This window comes from Mytilus galloprovincialis, chromosome 9, assembly GCF_965363235.1.
Source record: "Mytilus galloprovincialis chromosome 9, xbMytGall1.hap1.1, whole genome shotgun sequence".
Classification (NCBI taxonomy): domain Eukaryota; kingdom Metazoa; phylum Mollusca; class Bivalvia; order Mytilida; family Mytilidae; genus Mytilus; species Mytilus galloprovincialis.
This window is the reverse complement of record NC_134846.1, coordinates 52,667,010-52,691,830: the sequence shown is the minus strand read 5'-3', so window position 1 is coordinate 52,691,830 and position 24,821 is coordinate 52,667,010. Positions and strand designations below refer to the sequence as shown.

Sequence of the window (24,821 nt, the reverse complement as noted above, 5' to 3'; positions counted from 1 at the left end):
AAAGTTTCTCTTGTCCTTCTAATCGCTTTTCTATGTGCTTATTGTGAATTTCTTCTACAAAATGAGCATAGAAACACCAAATGGGCATATAGACAAAGCACACTATTCAATGAATAAAAAAAATGAACCAAAACGTCAATAATTATTAAAATGAAACAATAAACTTCATTCTGTTAATATATATCTATTTGTAAATAACTATGGGATTGCATGGTGATGTCATCTATCTTGAATCAATTTATTAATATTGATTGCACATTGTTTCAGTTTTTGCAGATAAAAGTCTTTAACAATTTTTCGTCTAATTTGGTATAATATAATCCTGTTTCCCCCTAGATTATCATCTATTTCCATAGCTAGACTCGTATCTTTGATGGGTTCTCTCTGGCTTAAATATTTTAGTGGCATTCAAACCCTTTTCAAACTAAACATGTATTCTGGATGTGACCTAAATTAAGCACTCTGAACGCCGAAATAAATAATTCGATATGTTTAGTTGAACTTTGATATCTATAAGATCCTACATTATAAACATGTTTTTTCTTATTCACTTAGTCTTAGTAAACGCGATCTTAACTATACATAGAATGCAAAGTTTAATTTTTTTTCGTTGATGAACGCATCGACTTACAACTGTTGCCATTATTATTATTATTATTATTATTATTATTATTATTATTATTATTATTATTAATGGTTTATGGTGGTATAATTTAGAGCATTTATGATCAATTCTATACAATGTCAAAAGATAACTTGAAATTCAGTCATGTTTATCTGAGGTCAACTTTGCCTTCTGTATTGACTTGCTGATAAATATAATTTAAAACGTCAAATGTGAAATGTGTTGCCTTAGGCATATGTGTAAGACGAGAAATCCAAACATTTCATTGACCATTACGTATACAGTTTCAAATTAATTTTAAGGTGATGGAAATGAAATATAAACTCTAATCAAATTAATAGAAACTCTAATTCAGCATTCAGAAATTTTAATTTAGTGTTAGAAAACTCACAACTAGTATTTGCGTAATTACCGGATAACACAATACTAGTATTCAGAATCTTACATGAATGTAGTATTCCAATACCCTTGTTTCAAGAAGTGGCTGACTAAATACCATTTTTATACACATATGTACATTCACCTATAATCTGGCGATACTGATATTTTTTAAAAACACATTGAACCTTTTGATTGCCTGAGATAATTTCCGTAAATACATCAAATCGTTTTTAATAATTTCCGTAAATCACGAGTTTATAAGAACAACTCATCATTGTTTCACTGTTATGAAATTTGACCTTTGTACAATATATAAGGAAAACAAACACTTCTACTTTGTTTCCTACAAGCAACCTTTGTTATAATGCACTTTAAAAGACATTTCATTACAAGAAATCTTACAAAAATAACTTTAATGTACATTGAATCAGCAAATCATAGGATAAAAAAAACATTTGATCAACAAAAGAACTCATTCTTGAAAACCGTATCGTAGATAAAGATGTTCGTATTTAATTGTAAACAAATGTCTGCCGTGATATGTTTTCGATTTCGATTTGAGTGAGTTTCAAGTATTTAATTTGTTGAAAACTGCTAAACAAAATTTGCTAAGCCAATCAGCTGATAAATGTCAGAAAAACAAAGTAATACTATTGATAAATTTATAAAAAAAAAAATGTTTACTTCTTATCTTATCTAAGATTAAATATAATAACGACAGTGATTAGCCGACCAATTAACATAGCAAAAAAGGGACAGTCTAATCATTTTGCTTGGAATAAAATTGATAATAAATAGAAGCATGTGTGTCCTTGAACTTCATTATCACTGAGTAACATAATGAATGTTCCTAAATCGAATTCGCATAGATTTGAAACAGGCACAGGAATCATTTTCTGACAGCTGTTGAACTGAATATAATTATCCAAAATAACATTGTCTTAAAAATAGAATAGTAACGATGTCAATTGTACCTTTCCTGTCAGTCGGAAATATATATATATATATATATATATATATATATATATATATATATATATATATATATATATATATATATATATATTATTTATATATATGATGGCGTACGTGCAATCATCAGGACACACATTTAACTCAAATTCTCAGGAATATTTCATATAAATCATTTTTACAAATGGTAATGAATCACAACTGTCTGAACGCGGAACAAATCAGATATAACTAACGTGTCAGCCAATTTGATTAGCATCCCACGATAATACTACGCATTTGGGTCAGTTTTGTGAACTATGTGATTTTTTTCATTTTTATTTTTTTAATTAAATATGTCCATGGACATAAACTTTACTATCAGTCATATTAAGCACCCACCGTACCTATGCTTTTTCACGTAATATCCATTGTATGTCTAAAGTTGTTTTTTCTGTGCGCATTCTAAATATCGTTGTCCTCGTATTAAGTTGTATCAGAATTCTATTTTCTTTATACACTCATCATGGATACCAGGCTTTAAACTTTGCACGTCAAACACGCGCTACGGCTAAAAAAGACTCGTCAGTGACGCTTAAATAAAGCTAAAATGGGCAAATAAAAATTGGAGATCAGAGCATTTAGGAACCAGAAAAATAATCTGTTTGTTTCTGAGGAAGAAAACCCTGAGTACTTCTATAAATTCAAATTTTTGTTCACAGTTAATTTATATTCATGACCATATGCATAATAATGATAGATTATGTCAAAAAGAAGTGTCGACTACTAGGCTGGTGAAACTATCGGCGAAAACAACTACAGCAGCAGCGGCATCCACCAAGTGGTTGTTCATAACCTCATGATAGATACTAGGCTAAAATTTTGATCTCGAAGTCTACAAATACTCACCAGTGCCGATGAAAAGAAGAAATAAGGAAAAAGGTCAATTTAAGTACGAAGTAAGAGCAACAAGGATAACAAATTCCGTTAGGTTTTAAAAAATACAGACGAGGTAATTTATTTCTGGGTTAGAAAAATCTTAGTCTTTCTATAAATTCAAATTTATTTCGATAATTAATAGACCAGCAGCGGCTTCAATCCAGTGGTTATAAGTTAACTCAAGATAGATACAAGGCTAAAATTGTGAACGACAGACATTCGTCTCATCTATAAAAACTGCATATAAAAGTAAAAAAGTAAAAAAAAAGTACGAAGTTGAGGAGTACATAAGAACCCATTACTCATAACGGTTTGCCAAATATAGTTAGAGAAGTCTCCTCCTGGGTTTAAAATTTTTAAACAGTTGATATATATTCATATGACCATATCAAAGATAATTCATATCAACATCGATGTGTTTATTTACTCGTTGGCTGAAAGCCACCACCAACATTGGCCTCGATCCAGTGTTTGTAAATAAGCAGGCTAAAAATTTGGTGCGCTAGACTCGTTTTGTCGACAAAGACCAATCAGTAACACTCGAATAAAAATAAAATATCAAAAGCAGCTATTAATAAAGGTGTTCTAAAAAAACAAACAAAGAGCATTATCCTTTTGTCCTTAATTTTTCATTTTTAATTGTATTCTACGGTTTCATAAATGATCATGATTCAATGCAAAAACACCCCAACTAGATAGTGAAAATGAATTAAAAAAGACTTAATAACATCACATGCACAGTAAAAATGCCATTGGCTCCGTACATGCGATTTTCTAAAAAAAATAAAATTGAAATACAAAGAGCATTTTCCGCAGGTCCTTAATTTTTCACAAACAGATGTATAAAGAACAATTCATTAATTTCATTCTGACCTTAGTCATGCATTGTCTTTTTATTAAAGTAAAATGTCGAATGAACTATGTGCATGTATAGTTTCAAACGATTGAACCAAATATTATTTATTTTAACTGACATTATCTCTCTTACGTCAGTATCCGATACAATTAATTGTCACAGAGACAATTGTACAAAATTACAAGAAACAAATGAGTGATGATTTGCAAACCACGTGGTTATAAATTGACAAAGGCATGACAGCTAAATAATGTGACTTGTTTGTTGATGTCTATCGCATTATGGAGGACACGAAAACATATCCCTAATGTAATTCATAGGAATGACTTTAATTTAACTTGGATTTATACATATCATTCGGATTATAAAAAATAATTAGATTATAATTGGAATCATTTTATATCTTCAATGTAAGTATTAATTTTAAAAGAGATTGTGTATGTTATTATATAATGTAAGAAATGAAATAATGAAATCTGATTTATAATGCTATGAAAACGTAAGAGACATGAGTTGTTATAATGATCATCCTTTGTTCTAAAACATATTCATTAACTGTAATATAATTTCATGTGCTAGCCATAAACAATGTATTTAAGTATTAACATGACAATTTAAATCACATGTGTTTCCTTCTATGGGCATTTACGTTATAAACTATTGTTGTCGGACATTTACATTAAAATGTCAGATAAGTAGGACAACCCTGTCGTACACATTTGTATTGTTTAAAATCTTATAATAAAAATCCTCAATTTTATTATTTTTACTCATATTTTACATTATGGCGCATATAATGTTACAAAATAGTTTTGTTTCATATAGAAATATATAATATTAACAAGATGGTAGGTATATCATGATTTAGTATGGCTACATATTATGAATATTATTAATTTGAAAGTGACAAAAGAGAACGTTTGACATGTACAAATTTGTCACATTAACATGTAACACAATAAAGTAATTAGTTTTTATAGCTATATATAATGTATGTATTTTTCTACCGATTACTATTGGCAAATAATATCATGTAAGCGTGATTTACCTACAATAGTTCGAAGTGTATCACGATACCCTGAAGACTGTATTATTTATTTATCAACTTGACTTAGGAAGTAATTATATATACTTTTGTCATAACAATTAATTGTAGGGTTTTCCTTATAACATCTTGTTTTACCATCAAAGTTCAAAGAAGTCTTTAAATCGTCGTTCTTGCTGACTATACCATTGCGGTCAATAATCCATCATCTACATTACATTAAATGATTCAGTTGAACAATTATCAAATGAACAGAAAAACGAACTTACAATTGAACAATACATGTAACAGTCAGCTGTCAAACAAACGATTACTATATAGACATAAAAAGTTCTTTGTGGTTTAACTGTTTCATATATAAAGTGAATCTTTTGTTGATATGGAGTTATATCTGTGTTGTCTTTACCTTTTGGTAGCTAATTTCTGATATTCATTCGATCAATAAGTACATTTTATTTATGTAAAACAAAAACTAAAAACAATTTGAAGAAAAAATAAAGCATATCAATAAGGTATAAAGTATATTCCCTGTTTTATCATTCCTTTTTATGGTTATTAGTGTGCTTGGACTTAATCAAATATCTATTTATACATGCATATAGTGTTTTGTCAGGTATTATGTATGCTGTCCGTATGTTCCTACTGGATTAAAATACGTCATTCTTGTCAAACATGCAAACATGCCAACATCTAACCTCTTGATCTTCTATGTCTCTGTGTACTGTAACAATACACGAAGATGAAAATTTATGTTGACAATGTTTTTGTACATTTACCTGCTGTTGATCACATTTGAACTACAAGATTTCTTAACATGCCCCACTAGCAAAACATAATGTATGTCAAATAAGTACACCAATTGAATCTTGACACCATTACACTGACTTATTCAAAGAAATAATGAAATATGTCACATACTTAATGATTTGATATACATGATAAACAAGGATTAATTTATGTGATTGTCCAAAGTGAAAGTAAGGAGTCTGTTATTCATTGGCTGTCATTGTTTGCTGTCTATTCCCTCTTTTTTTGGTTTGCTGATTTTAGCATATATCAGTACAGTATCTTATAAAGATAGATGTTTACACTTAGATCGTCCTGACAATCCCTCCTCATGTTCTTATACTTTAATATATTTGAAAATAAAGCAAAAATGGCTCGACATATAAAACCGGATGTATTTTTCTTGCCATTTTCCCATTTTTTGTGCATTTACGTAATCTTAAAAATTAATTTATATGTTTTTGTTTATCTAAATTTCAGATGAATCTTAGAGGGATACACGTTATAATTTTCCTTGCAGTCGTCCACAGTAAGTAATATATTCTTTGTTACATTGTTTTTTAGTGGTTAAGATTATAACACAATGTTGACTAATGTATCCTTATTATTGATTTTTTTTACATATTATGTCTGTTTGTTTTGTTCACATATAGGTGTCAATATAATGGAATTTGATGCGACTGTCATACAAGTGAGAGGTTTAGCTAGCTATAAAACCAGGTTTAATCATTCATTTTCTACATAAGAAAATGCCTGTACCAAGCCAGGAAAATGATAGTTGTTATCCATTCGTTTGATGTGTTTTATCTTTTAATTTTGCCATTTGATTAGGGACTTTCCTTTTTGAATTTTCCTCGAGTTCAGTATTTTTGTGAGTTACTTTTTTCTTAAGACTGTAGTGTCTATTCAAATTAACTGTGCGATATTAATTACAATGTCATCATTGTAAATGTAACAGTGGCCTATCTTAAGTATGTTGAAACTATTAAATCTTTTGAATATGCACATGTTATAAATAAATCTACCAAATGGAAAATACATCTGTCGCCAACAGTAAGGAAAACTTGAATAATTAAGGAACAAATGAAACTTAATTTAGAAATTATACATGTAATCAAAGAAGCAATTTGCATGTGTCAATGTATTTTGTATATTTGTGTATTTCTTTTCTTATTTACTGCGGATTGTATAATTAACACGTGGCATAGGCAAATATTATGGCTCTTACTGTGCTATAATATAGGTGATGCACAGCTAAGTACGCAGATATATTGCTCAGTTCAAATGTACTCTTGTATTATTATCATGATATGGTTGAAAATTAACAACTCTGTAATAGTGTGAGAAATGGCCGGGAGAAGACTTCGTCCGAAAATTAGATTTTTTTTTGATATTTTCTTCAAATTTTAAATTAGTGTCACCAAGTCAAACTAGATAATCTTGTGATTTCTTGGGGAAAACGCATAAATACAAAATTTTAATATATCAAGTGTATGCATTAATGAGAAAAATAAATAAGATGCAGACAAAAGACTTCCTTTTAATGAGAAATGGCTCTAAAACAATTACTTAAAAAGGATGGAGGTGAGGAGCGTAACAAAAACCCCACGTTTTCCGTTTTACTTAGTGGTGTACCTCTATTCAATTAATCTGTCTCTGGACATCTACACTCGATAACACTTTAATTGCTGTTTTGTCGTGAACACTAAATTATTGATTAATGAGGATGAGGGTGAGGGATTTTAAAAAATGATAAAAATTATCACGTTTTTTCAGGTTTACAGGTACAGTTATTAGTGGTATACCTTTTTTCAATTAATCTTCTTCTGAACATTTTCTCGAAAGAAAAAACCCCACTTAATCTATACTCGAAAACACTTTAAGTTGTGGATTGTAATGAACCTAATTCTAAGCACAACAAAACTAAGACTATATGAATAAAAAGAGATAATGATTATGCGTCAAATAGCCTTACGACAAAAATAACCATAGGACCGACCAATAGAGGGAAGCAATAGATTCTGGTTAAATGCGTTTATAACTAAAAAGTTTATCTTTCTTACAAATTTTAAAAAGAATTAAAGGTGTCATACCACCAATTAAAAGTCCCTATCTGTTCAACCAAATTTTGCAATTTTCACAGCTTTCTAAATATTTTACCTTAAGTTTAACTTCATAGAAACTAGGTATATCCTGAATTGTACAGGTGTCACCTTTCTGCATGCCAATTTTCAACATACATTCAAAATCATATAAGAAAGAAGAGAGCTCCCGAAAGGAGGTACCACTAAAAATAACCCCTGGTTTTCTGGAAATCTAAATTAGTATACCATGGAGCACATTAATCCTCAATTTAAAATGCAAACTCCTAGACAGGTAAAATTTGGCTCAAAGTGGTCTTAATATATTTCTCTTTCAACAAAAGTTTCATTTCTGCAAATTTGTTGGTTAGTTTAGGTGAACAATGACATCAAATGCACTATTTTTTGTCCGAGTAGGCCTACTTTCACATACGTTCTAAATTTGAGGGAGTAATTGGTGGTATGACACCTAACGTAACCGGATGACAACAAGAACTTTTAATTTTTAGTACAGAATAAGAAGGCCCTGAAACACAGTTATCGTCCTTTGATTTTCGAAAATAAATCCATATTTCTTGCAAATTCGTTCATGCATCTTCCTTATTCATTTCATCATGTTGTATGCCTCAAAAGTAAGTATGGTGATGACCTTATACTGTAAAACCATTTTCGTAATGAATTTTAAAGTAAAGTACTGATTTGGTACAGTTGATAAAGTCAACATTAGTGTGTGTGAAGATGTCAAACTGAGTTCAAGAGTGCTTCAATATCAAATTGTTCATATTTTGAGATAAAGCAGGTAAAGTTTAGTTCTACAATTTTGATATCATTTGTCCAATAAGTAGTACACTACACTGTAAAACTATTATTGAAATAGCTTTGGTGCATATTATTTTTTAAATTTAAATTTATTGTATAAGTTTGCACAATAGTATATCCTGTCCCATATCCTTTTCAGAATTTGTCACCACTTTCTAACGCTGCCAAAGAACCTACACACACAGTTTACTAAAGTACTATCATTAAAGTAGTTGTTTCTTTTAATATGTATAGTAATCGTTTACTTTTATATATCTTTATGAACCTAAGGCTTCTAGTGCTTTTATGTCTTTAATCATGCAGTTAAAATAAAAAAAAAATTTAATTTGAAAAATTAATTTTCATCTTTTTCCTCATATGTTTTGTCCCTCATCTTGGGCTCGTGTGCTCAGTAGATACTCTTTTTTTTTGTCCAACCACAGTGTTTAGATAAATTGACTTAAAGAGCAACCTAAATTCTGGAATGTAAATACAACCGTTCCACCGTAATAGACCACTTTCGAGTTCATCCGTCACCGGAAAAAAACTCGTCAATTATACGCGCCTTTGAGACGTCATTTACCAGATAGAGGGGGTCGCCTGTATCCCTGCACTATTTACGTTCATCAAGCGTCTTAGTGATCGTCATTGTGCAGGATAAACTAGAAATAATGGTTGTTCTGTAGGTACTTAATGACAATTCCCTAATGACAGCAATGCTGATTGTCATTTTTTAGAATTCAATTTGCCGAATAATTCGTACAATATAGAAGTTTTTCCAACCACTCGCTCAACATTGGAATGGAAGTGACGACGCCCCTAAACGCACAAATGAAGTTCACTAAAACCAGAGTTTTTGACGGAAATGCATCGTACTCGAAAGTTGTCTATTGAGTTGCGCTACGAAATGACAGTTTTCAGGCAATAAAGAGAGGCGTCATAAAATACTGTTGTTGTAAAATTTTATCACGACCATATATATATATATATATAAATAAACGAAGGTCCATTACCCTAGAACCTGCCATACATTCATTCATTTTTAGAAGCTACCTATGAATGGAGATGATTTAAAACTGGATATTTTGAAATTCTAGGATATTCTTTTTATTTTTTATTTAAAGAAACCAAACGAATGTAACAACCCAAAGCGGTTTTGAGAATTTTGTTTATGATAATTATCGCTTTCAAAATGTCATTTTCATCCTTTGTCGCTCCACTAAAGGTCATATGATTACCATTGTTTTACTCTTATAAATGTCCGTCTTTACCTTGTCTTATCAGACAACAGGTGCCTTCGGTATACTACTTGTACTACATATCTATATATATAGTGAATAATAGATAAATTTAACTTGGCAAAGATACCAAGTAATTGTATATTTGATTATAATTTGGTGAAACCGTCACCAGCTAAGGTTACAAAAAATAATTTAAATAGAAGGAATAAATGAAATAAAATGTAATTGCTATACATATATTTATGAGGACTTATGGACCTACAATCTGTCGATACTTATATTTATCTTTGCATAATATATCATAATTATCTTGGACTGTACTGTTACAATGTATTTACACTAAATTTCTTTGAGGTATACTGGCTCCGGGTGTGGGAATTTCTCGCTGCATTGAAGACCTGTTGGTGACCTTCTGCTGTTGTCTGTTCTATGGTCGGGTTGATGTCTCTTTGATACATTCCCCATTTCCATTCTCAATTTTATGATTGATAATTTAACCATGGTTTGATGGGATTCAATTACCGGTGATTACTCTTCGATCGGTTCTATTGTGTTTGCCTCGTGCAGATCTAATGAGTCATGTCCCCTCCTTATGACATTAACAGTGTGTCCTTATGTTTTGCTGTTCTAAGTTAACGGTGAAGGATTAAGACCTATCAACCGTTTTAACCTGTTTTTCGTCTAATTAACAAAAACGTAGAAAGACTGCAACTCTTATCAGACTCTTTGCATGGCAACATAAAAGTTAAACCATGTTGCGGAGTCAATATAAGCAAACTATTCCCAGCTTTCAGGTCTCGGTTTATTATTCCTGTTTTCATGTTTCAGTTTGTTATTCTCAGCTTTCAGGTTTCAATATACTTTTTCCAGCTTCCCGTTTTCAGTTTGTTATTCCCAGCTTTCAAGTTTCAGTTTGTTATTCCCAGTTTTCAGGTTTCAGTTTGTTATTCACAGATATCAGGCTTCAGTTTATTATTCCCAGCTGTCAGGTTTCATTTTGTTTTTCCAAGCTTTCAGGTTTCAGTTTGTTATACCCAATTTTCAGGTTTGAGTATAATATTCCCAGCTTTCAGGTTTCACTTTGTTATTCCCAGCTTTCAGGTTTCAGTTTGTTAGTCCCAGATTTCAGGTTTCAGTTTGTTATTCCCAGCTATCAGGTTACAGTATACTATTCCCAGCTTTCAGGTTTCAGTTTGTTATTCTCAGCTTTTAAGTTTCAGTTTGTTATTCCCAATTTTCATGTTTCAGTCTGTTATTCCCAGCTGTCAGGTTTCAGTTTATTTTTCCAAGTATTCAGCTTTCAGTTTGGTATTCCAAGCTTTCGCTGTTTGTACATATGTTGAAGGCGTGCATGTGGACAGAGTGTTTTGCTCTTTTGGGAGGTAGTTGAACTTTATCATATTTTGAGTTTATAATTGTTTTTAAAGAGGTGCTTATAGCGTTTCCAAATAACTCCTCCTACAGTTAACCATAGACCTGTCACCTATGGTCTCCCAGGCTCAACTTTGTGTATTTTTAGATAATACTCAACATTTGCGTTGTTTCGCCAAGGCACAATAACATCAAAAAGAAAGTCCTACATTCAATGTGTTACAGTTATTTCAGAGCTAGTGGAGTGCGGAGGCATTACTTCGTCTAGTTTTTGAAAAAAAAGGACAAAGAGTTTAAAATGAAAGTTGACAAGTTTATTGTTATATTGTTAATTCAACAAACTGTCCCATCAAAGGAGTGTACACAAATTGAAGATTGCCCTTAAAATAACGTTAACAACTTAGTATGTATTATCATCAGCAGAACAAATTTATGTAAATGTTAATGTTATATTTATAGCAAGATATTCAAATAAAATGTCAAAAGTTTGTACTCTATTTCCTGTTGTGAAATAGGAACACAAACAAAATATTATTATCTGGTTTTTATTTTTATTATTTCGTGGTTTATGTAAAATTACTGTGACATTTTATATCCTGGGTCAAAACTTGCATATGAATTTGTTGTAATGATTAATAAGATATATATCTATATAAAGTAAAATAACAAAAATACCGAACTCCAATAAAAATGCAAAAAGGAAAATCCCTTATCGAATAGCAAAATCAAAAGCTCTAACACACCAAACGGATTGAAAACAACTGTCATATCTCTTATTGGTACTTGTTAGCATTTTCTTATGTATGAAGGATTATACCTGGTTTGATAGCTAGCAAAACATCTCACTTGTAGCACAGTCGCATAAATTTCTATTATATTGACAACAATGTGTGAGCAAAACGAATAGATATAATAGGTAAAAAAAAGTCAAAAATTGAGGTACATCAGTCAACAAAGTGTAATAATCTAAGTAACTATAAAAACAATAAATATGTCAACAAAAAAGAACAAAATGGCATAAAGACAAAGCACATAAGCAAAAACGAAGACAAGAATATAAAAAATGACCATAGAACAATAACAAAATAGCGGTATGTGTAAGTACCGAGTTGACTATAACACGTAATTAAAACAATAAAAGCTCGCTATCATAACCTTTTTTTTATCAAAAATAAAATTGTACATTTGAAAACGAACTGTATAAACTTCAAAGGGTAAAAATAAGACATTTTCATGTTAATGCTTTTGGTTAAGTTAATTTATTATGAAGATGTGGTCACATCAATTTAAAATAAATGCAAGAGCTCTTAAAATAGCAGGCCAATTTACAATTACGACTATGTTCCACTGTTTACTGAACAAGTTAGATATATGTCGAAATTATTTAAAAACATAAAATATAATTATAGTTATATTTAACTTAGGTTGAAGCAACTTCATGTACAAAAAATATCAAGTTATATTGCGTTATAAGTTTTCATAATCTAGTAAAGAAATGAAGGGTGCAAACAAATAAAAGAAGGATCATCGAGTATTCGAGGTACATCATCTTAGCTAGGGGACTTGATCGTAACCCTTGGCTAGCGAGGATCCGATGGAAGTACATACAAATTAACAAAGTAATTATAATTTTTCGTTTGATCGGAATTCATTTGTCATATAATCGAAGCTTTTGGTAGCTGACTGTGCAGTAATGGTTTTTCTCATTGTTGAAGGTCGTACTGTGACCTAAAGTTGTGTATTTCTGTGTCATTTGGTTTTTGTTGAGAGTGGTCTTAAATTGGCAATCCTATCGCATCTTATTTTTAGAAATATACAAAATTCACAAATTTATAAACATAAAAACACCTCTATTAAATATTCATTATCTTTATCAAAACCTTCATCTTGATACTTAAAACTGAAGTGAAAATAAGGATTTGTGGTATATTTGAATTCATATCCACAAGAGATGAAAATAATAGAAATTTCGCTTTCTAATATTGTGATATTGGCGGCTGTATTTCCGACTCAATTTCATGATCAGTGCAGAAAAGTAAGATCTTGTAATCTGATCAAATTAATTTTCTATAGGAAGAGAGACAACTTTCATTTGCCTTCTCATATAATTATTGATATCGTCACTGATGAGTCTTATTTAGACGAAACGCGCGTCTGGCGTACTAAATTATAATCCTGGTACCTTTGATAACTATCATATAAATTCACTTCCTTACGAATAATGTCGATCGTTATGTCGGCATTGCGTTTTTCTTATAAGTAAATAAGTTTTAGACTCTTACATTAACATATTAGTCCTACTTGAAATTAAAGACAAAAATAGTCGCTGACATTTTTGTTTCCAGTAACCTTTTAGGGAACTACCATTTAACTTCAAAAGAGGGGGTATGTTCTTTTTTTCAAAACAAAATATTCTGGTCCCTAATTTGCTGAAAAGAAATATTCTGTTCAAGCAGATGACAAAAGAAATTATTTTGAATGCAGATTCCCCCATGCATACCTTATAGTGTTAAATTTTGAAAAAAAAATAATTTGAATGATAATGTCGAAAAACTCAAAGAGACAACAACCCGACCATAGAGCAGAAAATTATGCCACCAATGTATCTTCAACAAAGCGAGAACATCCTGCACCCGGAGGTGGGCTTCAGCTGGCCCCTAAATAAAAATGTGTACTAGTTCAGTGAAAATGGACTTCATACTAAACTCCAAATCTGTTTATTTTTAGGTGCATTGTCAAGTTTACGAAGAGTATGTTATTACACAAACTGGGCACAGTACAGACCAGGCACAGGGAAGTATGTCCCCGAGGACATGAATGCGCACTTATGTACACATATCATATATTCATTCGCCAAATTAAATGGCAACCGATTGGCTCCCTTTGAATGGAATGATGATTCCACAGAATGGATGAAAGGAATGTAAGTAAAATAGAAAATGATAATAGAAAAAAAAATTTATATAAGAGGGTCTGGATGGTGTTTACAACATAGTTAATAATAGACAAAACGTGCAGAATAAAGGGTCAAAAATTTCATTAATAGAGTTATGTATAGCCCCCTCCCACTCCCCCCCCCCCCCCAAAAAAAAAGAAAGATATGGGTGCTTATATATAAATAATAGAGAATAATGAGATACCTCCATCCAGATCATCATATAGAAAAAATAGCATGAATATGAATATAGAAAAGCAGTTTTAGTTCTTTAAGTACACCAATAAATAACCCCGAAATATCTCAATGTATTTAGATATATGCATCAGGTTAATTTAAGAACAACCAGACAATTAAGTGTTGCATGATAATATGCTTTTTTTGTTCTAAAAACTAGAATATCTGGAAGTTATTTATGGGACAATCTGTCTACTATTTTAAACAATGTAACACAATTATTATGTTTTAAAATATGTTATGTTGAAATAAAGGAATATATAATAATAATTAACACGCGACCTCGAGGTGCCAAAATTGATGGTACTAGTGATCAGGGTTCTTCTTTATATCACCTTTTTAGTTTCCAATGGGAAGCAACTTTCATTTAGAAAATATGTTCATCTTAGAACCTCATGCTTAATCTTTGACTTATTTGACATAAGTTAATGGACTTTTTAGAGAGAAAAAAAGTTTAAAAAAAAAACAATCTAAGAGACCACAAAACTGAAATAAAATGGTGCACGAAAGATATATTGTTCTTCATCCAAATTCTTTCTAACAGTTCAATGTACGGCCGTTATTTCTACTTAAGCAATGGAAAAAAAATATATGCACACCACAAGCATATAACATTCATCACCATGTTTTACATTGATTTAGATCCATCATAAACATAATAAATTTTCATTGTATGGGAATGTGGTACAAAATTGCTTCAGGCCTCAAGATGTTCAAATATAAAAATCATACTTATTTTGTAGGTATGCAAAATTTAATGCAATAAAATCACAAAATCCAAGAATAAAGTCCCTCCTTGCCATTGGAGGATGGAATATGGGATCAGAACCATTTACACAAATGGTGAAAACATCAAAATCCAGGCAGGAATTTGCCCAAAGTGCTATTGATTTCCTAAGAAAGAGAAACTTTGATGGTCTCGATTTAGATTGGGAATATCCTGCGAATAGAGGAAGTCCTCCTGTCGATAAAAATAGATTTACCTTATTGGTTCAAGTGAGTACATAAAAATTATGTAATTTTTTTTACATAAAATTGAAAAAATGTATCAACTAAAGGAAATTAATGCTTCGGGGTATTTCGGAACAAACTAATTCTGACACAGTTATCGTCCTTTGATTTTCGTTGTCTTCCAAATTGAATCCCTATTGTGGACAGTTTTAAATATTTTTTTCATGCAACCTCCAAATTTTTCTTCATATTTTATGCATAAAATAGTTAGAAGGAGGGTGTAATTACAAGAGAAAAATAGTTTCTTGTTTAGGTAAAGTGGTGATTCGGTATAATTTGAAATGTCAAGAATTTGTATGTCTGAAGCTGTCAAAATGCATTTAATACCCCCTTTGTAGTCTTTTCGATAGTTTTGATGTAATATATCCCAAAAGTAGTACTATACAATTGTAAAAATAGTTTTTGGATAGAGCAGGTGCAAATTTTATTATTTGCGTTTTTTTCTTAAAGAAATGGACTACGTAATATCTGTTTTCTCGGGCTGAAAAAGTAAACTTACATGTATCTTCCGCCTTTCTTTTTTAACCAACAGCTTTGAATATATTAACTTTAATTTTCATATGGAAACTACATGCAGTTTGAATTTTGTAGTAACGTTCACATCATAATGTTTAGGAACACTCATTATGATGATTAAAAAATATATCTCTGAAAAAATATGCATTTTCAGCAACTACGAGATGCATTTGATAGAGATGCACGTACCACTGGACGATCACGTCTTTTGATTACTGCCGCAGTGGCTGCTGGGAAGAAAAATATAGACAGTGGTTATGATGTTGCAGCCATCGGAAGGTAAAATAAAGGAACGACGATATATAGTACATTAAAAACTCTGTTTATTCTGAAATCTGGAAATTAAAGTATAGCAGGAACAACGAAATGTTCTGAATACATATGATTAAGAGTTCATTAGCACGGGTTCTGTATATTAATGATTCCATGTATAAAAAAAAAAAAAAATCCAAGCAGACAGATCATTTATGATTCTTCAATCTTCATTCATAATCATTTAAGTAGATTTATTTAGCATATGCATAAATTGTCCGAGTTTTATCCATTGTAATCCTAGAAAAGAATATGCCCCATTTGCTTTAATTAATATGCACATCGAGTTATAAAACCAACTACAGCTCATTTTATTTTCTCTTAGCCAACAACCAGCATTGATGCACTTTGTAGTTGTCTTTAGGACTCGTATAAATTTTTTCGAAATATATTTATTTAAATGCTAGAATAAAACTGAACTTGTTCTATGTACCCTTTGAAGGAACATAAAGTTACAAAATAATTTACAGCTCAAATTTTGTTTACACCTTAGATTGATTGACTTTATGATTATCAAAATGACTCAAATTATATAAGAATTTACAGCTATATTATGTCACAAAAGTAAATGTTACAAAACAAACTGTTTTATACAGCTTTTTTCTTCTTCTTAGATTATTGGACTTAATTAGTACAATGACTCTAAATATATAAGAATTTACAGCTCTATTTTGTCACAAAAGTAAATGTTACAGTACAAACTGTTGTATACAGCTCATTTCATTTTTATCTTAGATTAATGGACTTTATTAGTATAATGACTTATGATCTTCATGGAAGCTGGGAGACGACAACTGGACACAACAGTCCATTATTTCCTAGGAGTGGAGAAACAGGGGATGAAAGATATCTAAATCTGGTAGTTTTTATAAGCATATGGATAGTTTAAAAAATACAAACAAGACACGACAAAACAAAACACTTTATTCGCCCAATCATTGCACAAGCAATATATATAATTTAAAGTACACCATTGCATTGGTTACAAGGAGAGCATACTAACTACAAAAAAAAAAAAAAAAAAAAAACAGATAGGAAAACAATAACTTATAAAAATGAAATCGTATGTCAAGAAATTCACATTAATGATTTAAATTACTGCAGTGATTTTTTTTATATAGTACATCAATATTTTTATGCAGCGATAGAACATGCCCTCGTATTTACCTTTGCTTCATTTCTGCTGTCATATAAGGGAATGAAATAATTTCTTAGCTCGACTAATTTTTAAATTTTCGTATAAATAGATAGTGAAGCTCATTTTCCACAATGTTATCGCAAAAATGCCACATCATGTTTATTCTCTACAGGAACACCTGACCATCGACCTGTCCAAATTGGAAGCTCAATATTTGAACTTCTGAGCTTCACTATTTTGAAATGATCATTTTTGTTTCAACATTGATAGTAAAAAAAAATCAGATAAAAAACGTTGAATATAAATGATATGAAACTCCGAAGTTATATATTATAGGACTATAACCTACCGTGAGTTATTGCTATCTTGCTGTCTCGATGACATTTTCAAGAAACTAACCTTGTTTCCGAATCCCTTAGTATTAATGTATTTCTGTATTTATATATTTCTCTAATTATATGGAAATTTATCCCTTTCCGAACCAATTGTATCAAAAAATTTAATCAACGTGTGGTTGCCGATGATCTCAAAAGATCATTGGATGAGTTTAAGGGTCATAACCTTTTTAACTAACTGGATGAATCAAAATATGCTAACAGGTGTTAATGAAATTGACAACTTCGTGGAATGTAAAAGGCACGAGAGGATTTTCGTTTAACAAAAAAAGAAAATTCATTTTTTAATCATTAGAGAAACATTCTTACATAGTTACTCGTGGATTATCAGATTTATCCAATCTCGATACTTAAATTATCATTTTTATTTTGTAGGCCTGGGCAGCTAATTATTGGAATAAAATGGGTGTACCAAAGTCCAAGCTTAATATTGGAATGGGATTGTATGGAAGGTCTTTTACATTAAAAGATCGTAATGTACACAATGTTGGAGCGCAAACAAAGGGAAAAGGGCTTGCTGGAAAATATACACGTGAAGCCGGTTTCTTATCATACTATGAGGTTATTTTATAACTATGCTTTTGACAAATGCAAATGAAAAAAAAAAACAAGAAATCGGATGTGATTTAGGAGATCCGTCTGTTACACTCTAATCACAACAGCTTTATGTTATTTCATAAGAACTTTACAAACCATCGAGCAATGTGCTTTGCTCTATACTTCAAAACAACGAAACAAACAAAAACAGTTGAAAAAGGCTCGACTCATTAAATTAACATAACGAACTTAAATTAGTTTACAAAAAGGATAAAATAACTACGTAGTGATCTGAGAGTACTCGGAGTTTCAAAACCAATGACAACTATTATCAAGTAAACCATTTATCATGGTAGACTTAAATATCAACCAGTACACATCCAATAAAAATTTAGGGTAAAGACGTAATAAACAGTCTAAGGAAAAACATGACATTATGCAATGCCAATATATAAGTATAGACAGGATGTAGAACCGATTGAAAATTGTTTTTTTTTTCTTTCTCCATTTTGCAGATAAATTTAACTTAGTAGATATGACATCATTTTAAAGTTACAAAACATACGAGTAAAATCTTGTATATTTCTATCGTGTATTCGTGCAATGAGATATTAATCATATAACTTAAATCAATGATAGGACATTCATATAGGCAATTAATATTCGAATCACATTGTCATTTATAAAAAATAAATGAACAATTAAGATTGAATATAAAGTATCGCTTATGAACATCAGTCAAGATTTACATATACATGTAGATAAAGCAGATGCTGTATATATGTCAACGTGACCTCGATAAAAACAGTTCAAGATCATGCTCTTTTTTTTTTTTTTTATTTTATACAGATTGGCCGTTGGTTTTACTGTTTGAATTGCTGTACATTAGTCATTCCGGGTCCTTTATAGCTTGCTGTTCGGTGTGAACAAATGCTATGTGTTAAAGGCAGACTTTGACCTATAATTGTTTACCGTTTTTACACATTATGACTTGGATGGAGAGTTGTCTCATTGGCACTCATACCATTTATATTTTTTATCAACACACTTCATCATCTCTTTTGTTGTTTTTTTTTCGTATTTTTGTTATTTTTCTGCCTTTTGAGGAGTTCCAGTAGGGTATTCCTTTCGGTCACAATGTTATGTTCATAAACTGTCTCATTTTACTTCGTCACATTTTCAGAAATCTTTACAGTTTAAATTGATCTGAATCTCGGTTTTAAACATTTTCAAAGGTGACAGGTCCATATAAATGAGAGGTCAAATCGCAAGGTCGCCCTCCACCGCCTTCAAAGGTCGGAGGTCGGATTTGACCATGTTGGAGTCACACTTGCAGCTTTCTAAGTACCACTATACCGTAACGATATGGGTTTTAATCATTGTTGAAAACCATATTCTAATCTGTAGTAGATAACAATCTTGGACTTTTGATAGGTATTATATGGAGTATAATCTTTCATTTTTTTTTATAAAGGTTGGTTATATTCGGAATTTTTTTATTGAATTGTCACTGGGCTTGAACTAATGTAGAATATCTAAATGTTACCATTTTTTATAAAGGTTTGTGATATGATGAAACATTGTCATTGAATTATCACTGGGCATTTTGCTAGTGTCGTATAAATCTTTCTTTTTTTTATGAAAGGTTTGTGATATGATGAAAAAAGGAGGCAAGAAGTATTACATCAACGAACAAAAAGTACCATACTTGGTGAAGGATGACCAATGGGTCGGATATGATGACGTTGATAGTCTGTCCATTAAGGTAAAACATATGCGTTATTTAAATCTTAAAAAAGTAAAATCACAAAAAAAAACGAACGCTGAGGAAATTCAAAATCAAAAGCTCTAACACATCAAACGAATGGATAACAACTGTAATATTTCTGACTTGGTACAAGCATTTTCTTAGGAAGAAAATGATGAAGATGGAAATGTTTGACGACCTTGACTTGCTATACAGCCATCACACGGTCGGTATGAAAAAAATGGTTAATTGAACCTGGCTTTTTCGCTAGCTAAACGTCTCACTTGTATGTCAGTAGCATAAAAGTCCCTTACATTGACAACGATGTGTGTACAAAACAAACAGACATAATAGGTAAAAATGTGAAAAATTATGGTATAGCAGTCAAAGTGTGTTATAATCTTAATCGCTATAAAAACAAACAAATATGTAACTAAAAAAATAAACTAAACATAGATGCCAGACTTAAACCTTTGTATTCCAGACGCGATTTTCGTCTACAAAAGACTCATCAGTGACGCACGATTGAAGAAAAGTTTAAAATGTCAGAAAAAATATAAAGCTGAAGGGCTTTGATAAGACAGACTTAGTGTCTTAAGTATTTGAAATTTTCTGTGAATATCAGACCAATTCAAGCTATTTCATTGTGTGGTTTTGTGCTCTTATTAAAGAACATATACTATATAGACCTTTAAATGTAAGCTTTGGTTGCTCTTTTAATAATGACACCATATATCTTAATGCCATTGTATCTTAAAATCATGTCATTAATCTCATTATACCGTTGTATGTGATATTATTTAATAGTATATCAATCAAGCCATGTTATTTAGCATTCTGATGCATAGATCACCTTTAAGTTTCGTGACAATCCGATTTTTTTCTGTCAATTTTGATAATGTTAAAATTTATATAGTTGAAAAACGAATTCGAATAAATGATGATGGATGTTTAATTTCCATCGGCAAGTAAAATGCATATTTAGAACGAGAACATGGTAATGTGATATGTAAATAAACTATAATGCTTTGTACTACACCCACACGCTGAGTCGGATTTTCTAATGTTCTAGTTCACAATAATACAATCTGCAGGGAGAAATGTCACCATACCGTACACAATATACTGACCCCGACCTGATCTCTTACTCCTAAATACAGAGCGCTTAGCGAACAATGCATCCAAATCCATTTTTTTAAATCTTGGTTTGACCCGTCTGTGGTTAGACTCCAAGACCCACACTCGATGCAAACACATTATCACGAGACTGCCTCGGTGATTTGAATAAATGACTGTTTGAGGTGGTTTTTTTTATGAATTATTATGCTATGTCCTCGTCATTTTATATTACTTAAAATGTTTGAATTTTGTTACCATTCTCATAAACATTTCCTGATCACAAAACATTTTAACGACAAATCGGCGAACTAAAAATGCATATCATAAAGTTTAATATTGACATTAAACATGTACTTTTACAGGATACAGGATAATATTTTATAAATTGCATGAATGCATTTTAACTGCATTTAATTGTGTGTTTGTTATAACTATTTCATCAGGAGTTCAATTAAAAAAAAAACATAAACCGATGGGTTGCTGACCATCTGTTGTAGTATTTACGAAATAGCTAGTGACAAGGTTATGTTTTTCTTGTATTGATGGTTTCAATATATCAAACAAAACAATTATGGTATCATGGTTAGGAGTTTAGTCCTAGATTTGTAAATATCAAATCGTTTTTCAAACAAACACCATTAAATCATTGCATATATCATACTAGTAGTAGTGTCAATCTGAGACACAAACCGCAGCTTATGAATAAATGACAAGGTGCTGTTTTTTCTTGTATTTATAGGTTCAGTATGTCAAACAACAAAGATTTGGTGGTATCATGGTATGGGCTTTAGACCTTGACGATTTTAAAGGAACATGCGGCCAAGGCACATATCCTTTACTGAAGAGAATAAATCAAGAGATAGAAGGTTCAAGGTACCAGTAAGTATCTAATGAAAACGTCAATAATCATAACCCATGCTTATTCAAAGATGATCATGAACGTGTCTAGTATCAGATAAAAAAAAACAACGCATTTAACTGAAAATACACTGTAAAACAAATGCCCTTACTACAACGTGTAACGAACTTCTCTTTGTTAAATCAACTGTTGTGACTTGGGGTTATTTAGAGCCAGTCAAATTGCATGGACACATTGCTAGTGTTGAAGACCATATGTTGACCTCAAGATGTCTTTTTGTTTAAAAATGCGTTGTTGGGATGATGGCTTATTGTCGTTACTTTCATTTATGAATTATTCCACTGGCAATAAGTTAGGAAATTTAACATTCAGAATACTAAACGGAACAAAGTCATTACAACTTTTAAAAGCTTATGTATTTGCTCAATATTTTACAGTATAATTGTTTTAAACAATGAAATTAACATAAATATATTTTTAGTAGACCACCGAATAGCAATGAGATTAGAAGTATAAATGACAATATGTTGAGTTGGTTTATTTGTTTTAAGAATGAAACTAAATTTATAAAAAAATATTAAACAGGCCTGAACAACCAATGCTGGATATACCCAACGTTCCAGAAATATACAATCCCATTCCACCCAGGCAGACACCTAAAGTGGATATACCTAATTTACCAGAACTATACATTCCACCAAGACATACACCTAAACGGAGAAGGAAACAAGAGACAATACCAACAAAGGTCGCCGTCAGGAAGGTTGTAAATCCTAGACCTCCAAGACAACAACAACACATTGAAAGCGTCGGTAAGTTATAAGTAAAGGCAACAATAGTATACCGATTTCCGACCGACCGTGTGAGGGATGTATAGCCAGTCAAGGTAGTTAAAAACTCCCATCAACATTACCGCTGTTCAATAGTCATAAGTCGATTGAGCGAAAGGAAATCCAGGTAACAAACTAAAACCGAAGGAAAGACATCAAATACAAGTGAACAACAGAAACACTGAACTGCAACAAAAACAAATGCCAACATACACAGAAACAGATTATTTGATAGGAAAAAAGGCAGAGTTGAACATGGTTTTATGGATAACTTAACCTTCCGCTTATATGGCAATGTTAAAAATGGCACTAAAAAGGCAACATTATGTGACAGAAAGACACTTAAAAAACATAAAGAAGCAGGAAAGAAAAACGATAATTATCTTACTTCAAAAGAATATGGTCTGATGACAATTGCATGTTTAAGAAAAGTAAATTCAATAATGTAAATATATTTGAAAAATGTGGTTTGCTTGGCTAGAAATAAAATCTCAGTGACCAAACAACACAAAACAACCAACATTGAATCAATCAATACTCTAAGTACATTCTTCAACTTGAAACTAAGATCAATACAACCTCTTTTTATGATATAATATTTGATATATATTTTAAATAACATGTATTTCACAGATCAGCTACGATCAAACAGTAAAGATTTTTCTTGCACAAAGGGTAACGATGGATATTTTGCTAGTCCAACATCATGTTCAGAGTATTATATGTGTACAGATGGAACTGCCTTTAAGTTCAATTGTGCTTCAGGTCTTAAATTTAATGCAGAACATAACTTTTGTGACTGGCCAAAGAAGGTAAAATGTACCGATAAAAAAGTTAAATCTTCCAAAAAAGCTGAAAGACCAGGGCAGAAATCTTCGAAAAAACATAGAATAAATGAACCAGGTCCACCACCACGACCCCGTGTGCATAGACCAGAACCTCCAACATGGCACCCACCACCACCAAAGCAGTCAACTTCAACTAGAGGTTGGAATTTCGATGCTCCTGCACAAGGACCACCACCACCGGCTCCAACCACCCCAAGAACAACTCAGCATCGTAGTGCTTGGGATTGGGTATCTATGATTGATAACGAAATGCCGTTCTTCATGAGTCGTAAGTAATTTATTGATCAGAACTTCGGTATTTTTCAATCAAATTAAAACGAAAATAATTATTCTTTTGTGATTGAATTTAACCTGTAGAATTAAAACGAAAATAATTATTCTTTTGTGATTGAATTTAACCTGTAGAATTAAAATATGTATTTCAGATTATAATACCGAATTGTAGATTTATCAAAAATCTAATCATGAACGAGGTAATGTTCTACAAATAAAGCCTGAAAATAAGTAATACCTTTTTTTCTTTTAAGTAAAGAATTTCAGTGACGTCAAAGATTGTAAACGAAAACATTACTTATGCAACGTATCGCATGTTTAGTCCGTAGCAAACAGCGATCCTTCCACCAATCGATTAAATGGACGTTGCAAACTGCGATTTTCCAACCAATTGATCAAATATGCTTAAATTATCTATGACATTTAATGTTTTAACACTGACTTTTATATTATTTTCATTTCAGTGTTTGGAAACAATGATATGTTTGCAGATTTCTGTGCAAGTCGTACAAATGGAATATATCCAGAAAGCGCGAATTGTAGAGGATTTATAGAATGTTCTGATGGTGTGTCTTACAAAGGAGCATGTGGTCCTGGTCTAGCCTTTAATCCACGTCAAAAAACATGTGACTACACATATAATGTACCCGGATGTTCATAAAACAACTCAATCATGATCCGGGTTATTTATTATCTTTGTGCATATAGCGCTTACTTTGTAGAGTACGTGTTACCTATCGTACGTTGTCCTTACAAATAATCCAGCAAGGTAATTTGCAAGTCTATGTGCTATGGGAATCATAGTGTGTTATGTATAGTGATGCGGATGATTAGGAAGTGCTTCAGCTTAATTATTTTGATTGTTCCTGTTGAATTGTTAATCAAATTATTATATAAAAAATAGTCATATCAGATTATATTGTATTCTATTTCTGAAGTTCACAAAAATGGTTACTAATGCCAGTACTGTGTATAAGAATACACTACCCA

At 31.2% G+C, this 24,821-nt stretch overlaps 1 protein-coding gene across 1 annotated transcript; it reads left to right on the top strand.

The window, feature by feature from the left end:
• Positions 1 to 4,004: 4,004 nt before the first annotated feature.
• On the top strand, positions 4,005 to 24,745 carry LOC143045265 (chitotriosidase-1-like). The gene is made up of 12 exons (XM_076217643.1): positions 4,005 to 4,162; positions 6,064 to 6,112; positions 13,802 to 13,997; positions 14,990 to 15,242; positions 15,928 to 16,052; positions 16,821 to 16,944; positions 17,994 to 18,179; positions 19,801 to 19,920; positions 21,761 to 21,900; positions 22,466 to 22,692; positions 23,344 to 23,826; positions 24,296 to 24,745. Exons 2-12 carry the CDS (start codon positions 6,064 to 6,066, stop codon positions 24,490 to 24,492), a joined length of 2,100 nt encoding a protein of 699 aa, XP_076073758.1. The 5' UTR covers positions 4,005 to 4,162; the 3' UTR covers positions 24,493 to 24,745.
• The last annotated feature ends 76 nt before the right edge of the window (positions 24,746 to 24,821 follow it).

Excerpts from the sequence above, each read along its gene's own strand:
- LOC143045265 (XM_076217643.1), top strand. The coding sequence starts at position 6,064 with ATGAATCTTAGAGGGATACACGTTATAATTTTCCTTGCAGTCGTCCAC. Across the intron at positions 13,998-14,989 it reads ACAGAATGGATGAAAGGAAT|GTATGCAAAATTTAATGCAA; the intron begins GTAAGTAAAATA and ends CTTATTTTGTAG. Across the intron at positions 18,180-19,800 it reads GTTTCTTATCATACTATGAG|GTTTGTGATATGATGAAAAA; the intron begins GTTATTTTATAA and ends TTTTTATGAAAG.